At 35.5% G+C, this 9,249-nt stretch overlaps 1 protein-coding gene across 1 annotated transcript in view; it reads right to left on the bottom strand.

Annotated features, from left to right (window-relative positions):
* Positions 1-565: 565 nt before the first annotated feature.
* Positions 566-9,249, bottom strand: part of Vdup1 (arrestin family protein Vdup1) — a 42,918-nt gene continuing 34,234 nt past the window's right edge. The window contains exons 5-7 of the mRNA XM_071582960.1: positions 8,522-8,704; positions 4,829-5,014; positions 566-1,837 (exon numbers count right to left, since the gene is read on the bottom strand). Coding sequence (XP_071439061.1) covers positions 1,664-1,837; positions 4,829-5,014; positions 8,522-8,704 — 543 coding nt within the window. The 3' untranslated portion in view covers positions 566-1,663. The remainder of the gene's footprint in view (positions 1,838-4,828; positions 5,015-8,521; positions 8,705-9,249) is intronic.

Raw genomic sequence — 9,249 nt, 5'->3', positions numbered from 1 at the left:
TCCAAACACCTAAGAATGCTAATCGGAAAATATATACCTGAATTATTTCTGAATGTTTCCATTTGGTCACAACTAAAGGATTTTTGTAATATTTCTATTGCAGAAAACAAAATACTTTAAAGTATTTGACCGAATAATTATATCTTACTGAACCAAAATAAACTTCTAAATCCAACGACACCTACAATGGCCGCAGAGATTCAAAATCCCGCAAAGATGTAGGTCCTTAGGACATCTATCGGCAGTCAGAATTACTTCTTCGGCACGTATTTCAAAACGATATTATGAATTTTGTCTCAGTGTACCCGCTGTCTCACTGTGCCCCCCTCTCCCCCTCCTACTTGATATTCCTGGGAAACGGTAGGTGGCACAGGAAAGGTTATTGTACCCCCTACCCTGATGTGTGAATTTCACTTGCCATTGGGCTTAGTGTTAGGGTAGTTCTACCCTCACATATCAAACCAACCTTCAGGTTGATAACTCTGGTGGTATTTTGAGAGGTTTGCAAAGCTGTACAGATAGAAATTAAACAAATATTGTTTTTTATTCTTGTTATACATTAGGCAATTTATATTCATTTCAACAGTAAATATAAAAAAAATTACAGGATCTCTATGATTGAGTTACCATCATTTAGTTTGGTAACTTTTAACTGAATGCAGCAACTTAAGAATGTATTAATCTAAAAACATAATCAGATTTCTTTTTTCAAATCACTATGTTTACATTCATGATGTATGACGACATCATTTCAAGGGCTTTAAATGACTACAGTGGAAGGCACCTTGTGTCATTCATTAGTGAACATCTGTATTTTTTTATATTAAGCTCAATCTCCTTTATAAATAATTCCTTTTATTTATGCTCATAGATTATTTATGCGCCCCTGTTCTATTGTTTTGCTAAAAAACGTCCAACGTTATGCTTGAACTAATTTCATTTGACTCTGGGGTGTATTACTGTATTTATTATATCAGAATTTGCTCATTGTTAGAAAGACTATGGTTGCAGTTACACTGACATTTGTGTGGTAAAAAAAGCCATTCCCTTGATATAACTTAAATACCAGACAATAACTTGCACCAGCTCTGGTTAGAACACAACTAAGTCAGTTGTACATGATTACATCAATTTTTACATTGATTTCATAGACGTGTACATGTCACAGTATTAGTAATTAACATAAATGCAATTGATGAATTGATAAATCTAAGATATATATGACCCTTGGGTACCAAGGAAAATGAATGATGCCAACTAATATTACTACTGTTGCTTGTGGTAGATATATACACCATCACAATAGCATAGCCGTGTCACATTTTAAATAACTGCAGACTTCCTTCATGATATTTGACTGACAGTCACCATATACATTGTTAAACATTTTAGTATAGTGGTGGACCACTAAACTAATTTTCACATAGGATTAGGCATACATTACTAATTTGATAATGTGCAGTTATTATTTTTTTAAAAGTATTTACCAGTACCTGTCTTTGAGGAGTAAACAACTCTTATTGCACCTAGTAAGTGATTGCATTGTACTCATCATGAAGTAGGTTTTTGTCTTTCTTCATTAATAGATGACTAAGTTGTAAACAATGACTGGACTGATTAAATAGAACACAAGGAGGAGTTAAACCCTGTTGGATGATGAATGCTACTCAAAGGTCTTCTCCTCCAGCCAAGGTCGAAAAATAGGTAGTGTAGAAGGATAGTGCGTTCCTTGTTTTCTTCTTAAAGTACCATCAGGACTCCTCAGAGGATATGTAGCCATCATAATTGGTAACTGAAGTTTTATCTCCTTCTCAAAGCTCTTTGGATCTATAATAAACTGGAGAAACACCAACAATTATAAAATGAAAACATTTAAATTTTAATCAGGAATGATCTCAATATTTTGTACAAAATATGTACCTGCTAGTATTTAAATATATGTTATAAATTTTCAACTTGCATCAACTTGCAGGGCTACAAAGTGGTATGTACTTTTATTCTTTGTTCACCATTCTACCCAGAGATGCTGTACTCATTGCATTCCTTTTCAATTCTGCATGCCCTTATGTTATAGCGTTTTTTGGGTAGGATTTTTTAAAATGAAAATTATGACTTTTAAAGAAGAATGAGTTCACACCAATCAATTTTGGTGTAAAACTTGAAAAAGCTTAGATTTTAACTCAGGAAGTATGGACACAAAGAAATTTGGTGATGATGGTCATTCTATGTACCAGAGTAATTTAAAAGGTTCTCAGAACAACCACCAGACGTTATTGCCAGTGCAAAGAGTTTCCTATGTAGTAATGGGCAATACTTTATGAGTAAACACAATGGGTCAGTACTCTGGGAAGAGATATGTGGTCCGGACGCCTCTCTGTTGTTGCTCCTGTCTAGTGATTGGTGAAGATAGCAAAAATTAAGATTCGAGCAATGATTAAATACTTTGTAAAGAAAAGTATAAAAGCACAGGAAATTCATGTTAACTTTCAGAATGCTCTGGGAGACTCTGCTCCTTCATATTCAACTGTTGCCAAGTGGACAAACGAGTTTAAGTTTAGTTGGGACATCTTAGATGATGATCTGCGTAGTGGTCGGCCAAAATGTGCCACTACCCCAGAAATTATTGAAAGTGGAGGAAATTGCTGAAGCTCTAGGGTTATCATCTGAACGGGCACATCACATTTTAACAGTGAAATTGAATATGAGAAAATTATCTGCTAGATGAGTGGACTCTTGATGCACAATCATAAATGCATCAGAATGGAAATTTCCAAGCAACATTTGACCAGTTTTAAGATCCATCAACAAGATTTTCTGTGTCAAATGTGACCACAGATGATACTTGGGTCCACTACTATACCCCAGTGACAAAATAGCTGTCATAGCAATGAAAACATGTTGATTCACCGCCGCCAAAGAAAGCAAAGGCAATGTGGTCAGCTTGAAAGGTGATGGCTTCAGTTTTATAGGATGCAAAAGGGATTCTGCTGGTAAATTATCTTCCCACTTGAGGAAAAATTACTGGACAAAACTATGCTAACCTCCTGGACCAACTACAGCAAAAGATAGACAAAAAAAGGCCAGTTTTGGCAAGGAAGAAAATCATCTTTCATCAAGACAATGGATGTCTACAAACAGGTGTCTTTGCCAGGACAAAAATAGGTGAACTAAGATATGAATCATTGCCACACCCATCATATTTGCCTTTGGTTCAATCAGATTTCCATCTCTTCCTCAAGTTCAAAATTTTCCTCGGTAGATGAAGATTCTCTCCAAACAAGGAGCTAACAGCCAAAGTAGACAGGTATTTTGCAGGGCTGAAGGAATCTAATTTTCAAGATTGAATCAAGAAATTGGAACATCGCTGAACCAAGAGCACTAGTGCAAAGATAGACTGCATTGAAACATGAAAAAGTTCACAGAGGTAAGTCGTTTATTTTTATTTCATTCTGAGAAATTATCAAACTGCCCTTGTATTTTGAAAATAGATAAATGAAGGATAGGTTCCTAACAAATGATATACGTAGGTTCATGCTTAGCTGATATACGGCTCTCCAGCAGCAGAGCTTCAGAAAATATAGTGACGCAGTATGTATTTCCACAGTTAAATATTGTATAAGTCTGTGGCATTCATAGTTTTATAGGGGAAACCCATGGAACTTGCCATTGCATTTTATTTGGCATTTTTGGCATGGAGCAGATTAATACCAAGTGTGCACCTAGACTGCTGTCTGACAAGAGGGAGTCACAGTTACTGGAAGTCTTCCTGGAATTTGAAGAACTAATGCCCAAACATATTTTTTGGCCATTACTTGAAGTAAACTTTGTTTAATATGGCTAAACCTAGAAACAAAATAATCATCCCACTTGAAGGCATCAGCTTCACCCCAACCAAATGATGCACAGCACAAGAACTGTGATTTGAGAAGTTTTGTCTGAAGTTTTTTGTAACATTGAACATGCAAAATTTGTTCCTCCTGTCCCATGAAAATCTCTCCTGCAATGTCCTGAGTTGACCAAGTAAATATTATAGACTGAGATGGAATCTGTTAGACAAAAGACAAGTGAACCACTGGTTGCACTATTATGACAGCACTCTTGGAGATAGTTTCCTTGTATTTAAATAATTTTTGGCCTAAAAAATATATTTGTGGATAAATATTGGCTCCACAGGGGCATTTCAAAGCTTTAGGAGGAAACGTCTGGGATGCTGTCTAATCACAAAAGAAATATTGGAATTGGTGTGAACACTCCCAAGAACGTTCTTTCAAAGAAAGCATTTGTGACTAGGACAAGCTTGTGTTGTCATAGTGCTGCTGAAATGTTAGATTTTCTCTACCTATGAGGACAGGTTTTAGAAAACCTGGGTGGCATGCATGATATTCACTGGTATTTAGGCACCTGGGTTCAATACCTATCTCTCAACATGGATATCTGGGTACTTCACCTGTTTCTCCATCTAATGGGGACAAATGTGAACACCTTATGATGCTCTAGGGAGGAGGGGGTTTCTTGGTTTTAAGGCCAATTCATACTTCCTTTTTTGGATTTGCACCTTCTATTATGGTAATTCGAAATATTTTCAACCATATATCATATTTTCTTCATAGAAATGTGTGCAATTTGTTTTAAATCATCCATTATTAGATTATAGTTGGATCAAAGCAAATGCAGTGTGCATAAATGGTAATTAGAGAAAAAATATCAAATGATACCATTTGTTTGAATTGCATCAATGTCACATTATATATTAGGAATCATATCAAGGATTTTTTTAAAATTCTTGTGGCTCTGCAAAATTTTAATATGCAATAGTAATATTACTTACATATACATCATACTGAATCCGAATCAAGTGGCAACCACGGAGGTTTGTGGGTGGCAGAGGTGGCACATATAGTTGCTCATTTTTCCATTCATCACTTTCTCCGGGTTGTATTCGCCCATGACTGAGGGAAGCCAATTCTCTTGTCTCAGCCTGTATCACCTTGTTCCTTGCCATGTACTGAATGGTCTATCCATTGTAAGAAGAGAGAAACGTTATTGCATCAGAGTATATACATTTTTTTATAATTATGGAAACATAAATTGTATGCATAACAGTTGCCCACAAATTTACTATACTACACATACAAATACACAAACACGCATTACTATGGGAGGCTCAAATTAGCAAAATGATTCAGGATTTGATTTAATTTTTTCAGGATACTTTTTCAATGTGTACCTTAACTTTACTGACCACTTCCTTATAATCAGTCATGCTATTTATGTGTTGTAAGTTATTTTGCCTTTCCTAGATTTCCAAAATGAAAAAAAAGATTTTTAAATTTGGAAGCATAAGAAACAATATTAAAATCACTCAAGGTAAAAATTATGATAAAGCATTTTCAGATGTCAATACATATTTTATATAATTTTAATAAATATATTTTCTTTATTCCCTAAATAATCAAAATCCCCAGTCACCAGATAAATGGAGGAAAGACCAAAAAAATTATACAAACGCGAGAATGATGTTAGCATACATTAGCCATATGTTTATTGAGATATAGTTGAAATTTAACCCAACTAATGCCATTTGAGAATAGAAAGCAAAGAATTTGACTCCTCCTTTGTGTTGAATTCCTGATAAATTGTGGTGAATTAGATGACTTAGTATGATTTAAACATGAAACTGATGTCATAACAATCCTGGTTACTATACACTCCAATTAATTCTTCCTTGGATAATCAAATATTCCTTGGATAATCTTTTGTGTGTAAGATAAAAAATAAATAATAATAATAATGCCTTACTTTCTTTGCAATCAAATGAAATTTCCCTGTACAGTCTTCCTCTGTAATAGCAAGAGTTGATTTTGGTTACTACTATCCTTTTGACCAAGTACAAAATATTGTATACCCCTATTACCGCTCGTAATTTTGTGCATATACACCGCCAGTGGTCTATCACCTCCAGTATGTATTAGGGAGGTTAATATGGTTGGCACAATGTGTTTATGCTCTCCATAACAGGTTTTGAAATTGATTAAACGACAAACCACAATACTCAACCTGAAGGTTTGTTGGATAGGTGAGGATAGAGCTCACCAAGTACTAAGCCAACAGTATGTGGAATTCACACATCAGGGTAAGGGGGCCAGTTCCTTTCCCTGTGCTACCTTTGGTTATCCAGAAATACCTGGTACCCAACAAATCTCACAGCTTGACCAAAGCTTGGGGTGTCTGGAGGCATGACCAGAAATTGAACCGAGGCCCTATGGTCATGAACCAAGCTCTCTAATCATTGGACTACTATGATCCTTTGAATTTGATTATTGTTGCTGAAATATTGTTTCACTATACAATAATCTCTTAATTTTAGTTGTAGTCTCCCTTTCTCTTTTCTTTAGTACCAGTGATCTAATTCTACATTTATTGTTAAAAAAATACATATTCAGGACCTTATTTTTGAACCGGATTGTCAAACACAAACTGCATGAGATTCTGACTGGTCTTCCTTCTTTTCAAATCTCTCTTTTCTCAGCCTAAGGAATATTTCTGTTTATGCACTATGGGTTTGGGCACTACCTAATTCACAAAAGTTAGGTTTTAAATTCCTCATTTAATGCCTACTGTGGGAAATAGGGTTTACTGAATCATTCATAGAAATTGCTATTCATAACTTTATTTTCACATTCTAAACGATGATGGGTTGGTTTCATTGTTGCAAAGAAATCTACATATTCAGTGTTGGTAGATTATAATGGTTGGCATTCCTACCAGTTATAATAGGCTTGAATGGACACACCCTAAACAATTGTGCAAAAATATATGTCCTTGCTTCTCCTAACAAAAAGCAAAACCTGAAATCCGGCACTACTGTAAGCCCCTCTTCAATTCCACATGCTTATTTCCTCCCTTCAACATGGCTCTCCTATTCCTTCTCCTTCCTTGTTTACCTCTTTCCTCTGCATATATATTGAAAAGTACAGGTGGTAATGGACACCTGAGTCTTACTCCTCTTCCGGACACTGTTCATCCAGACTCTCCATCCGCCAATCGCACCTGCGCAGTCTGTGACATGTACAGGTTGAGGATGAGTCTCCTATCCCAATAGTCTACTCCTATTTTCAGCGATACATTCATTAATTCTACCCAATTCACTCTCTCAAATGCCTTACTGAAATTCACAACACAGACCCTACATTCTGCTTGTATTCTATGCTCCTTTCTATTAGTAACCATTACTGCTATGTCATCATGCATGCCTCTTTCTGGACCTAACTGATCATTCAAAAATACAACATCTTGTTCCTTTCAAGCCCCCAATGTTTCAAAGTGTAAGAGGACACCTTGATAGCTTAACTGGCTAAAGCACTCGGCCAGACATCAAGGGATCCTGGTTCGAGTCCCGTTCAAGATGAATGATTTTTACACTCGGAAATTGTTGCATTGTAATGTGTATCGGCAGATGACTCCATCAGAAGTTACTGCTGAAGCATCTCCCACAGTTTCTTGGAATTTAATTTTTGATCAATATGAATTATTTGAGGTGTAAAATGAATTTCATTCACTTTTTTGTTCTGGCTTTTTTGTACTACCAGTAGTATGCTTAGCACAAAGTATGACAGGCTCACAAATATTAGGAGTTCTTCTAGATATGAGCTCAAGCTGAAAACTTCATATCGTGTTCAAATTATGCTGGAAACAACCAAAGAGTCTGAAAGTCCTGGCCTGAGAAAGTCATTGGCCTCAGTTTGAACCCACAAACAATTTTCTTCCCTCATTACAGAAAAAAGGAAAATAAAACTTCTGTTTACCTATATATCTCATTTTTCAAACCTTTAAATATAATATAATAGAGGTAGAACTGAAGAAATCATACTTTTAAACTTCTGGGTGACTGAACTTCTTTATGCTTATAATATACATTATATATTACTCCAAAATCAGCAAAATGTATTTCTCCCCAACTTTAAAGTGTCATCATTGGCACACTGTTTATTCAATCACTTAATTCTACATAAAAATGATCATCACCATTGAGACATGTAGCCAGTTATAAACTAAGCTGTTAATGCATTTTTATTATGGATTGAATGTCAGTATAGGTAAGAGAAATGTGGCCAAATTTCAAACTTTCTCTTTTTTCTTTTGTGCTTTTTTGAATTCACCTAAAATCTATGTTCTTCTTTGCAATGGATAATTTTTGTATAAAATATTTGCAAATGGAATATTACTGCATAAATTGGTTCCTTTGAGTTCATTTCAATGAAAACCAGTAGTCAGTAAACTATCAAGTTCACTAGTGGAAGTTTATGCATATAGGATGGGCAGGGTCTTTTAATTAATTTTAGATAAATACTGGTTGTAGACTTCAGGGGAATATCCAGAAAGTAAATATCAGTTTCATTGTATCATTGACCACCAAAAAAGAACTTGAAAATAAACATGATTACTTTTTACCTACAGCACCATTTAATTGTTGTAGTAAAATCATGACGTAAATAATAACTCATATAATAAAGCTACTCACTTCAGTTAGAGATGCTTTTGTGGACTTAATTGTAACTCTGCTCTTATTTTGAACCGTTGCAGAAATTCCAACTGTTTCTCCAGGAACATAACCACCTCGGTCAAGTGATACTCGGCAAACTACTGGCCCTGAGGAAACACAGCTCATTCCAAGCTTATGCTCAATCTCACACCTAAATGGTTGCTGTAAAAGATAAGGTATGAACATTTAAAAATTATTGTTGCACAAGATCATAAAGGTAATAATAACCAACTTTTGAAGCTTAAAAGGACTATTGTAATATCGAATATGAGGCATTGACGTTTTTCTGTGAGGTGTCTTGGAGAGGTTTTTGAAGGGCACAACAGTATGGCAGTCATGCCTAGTGAGAAAGCATCGCTGTGTTTATCATATTATTGCAGTTGAAAATAGAAAAGAAACTGGTGAAGGTGAGGGAAATTAAAATATTTCTAGTCCTCCTGACTCCTATACAAGCATATTGTACTGGATCTGGTGTGGTTGTTGGTGAGGGGACATTGATTGAGGAAGGTTATAGAGTGCTCAGGGTTTTCTCATCCAGCCTTGCTTGATATATGCAGAGCCATGTCCAAGCATGCTGATCTCCAATGGTTGTCATTTAGTCTTGAGACGAGAATGATATCGAAATTCAAGGTGGGACTCTTGAAGTCAAGTGAATAATAGTTCAGTAAAAATACACATTTAGGAAATATGGAGAGCGAGTGAAGTTG

This window comes from Hetaerina americana, unplaced genomic scaffold (assembly GCF_022747635.1).
Source record: "Hetaerina americana unplaced genomic scaffold, ioHetAmer1.1.p SCAF_1, whole genome shotgun sequence".
In the NCBI taxonomy this organism is placed as follows: Eukaryota; Metazoa; Arthropoda; class Insecta; order Odonata; family Calopterygidae; genus Hetaerina; species Hetaerina americana.
The sequence above is the reverse complement of the archived record's forward strand: the minus strand, read 5'-3'. Positions and strand labels throughout refer to the sequence as shown.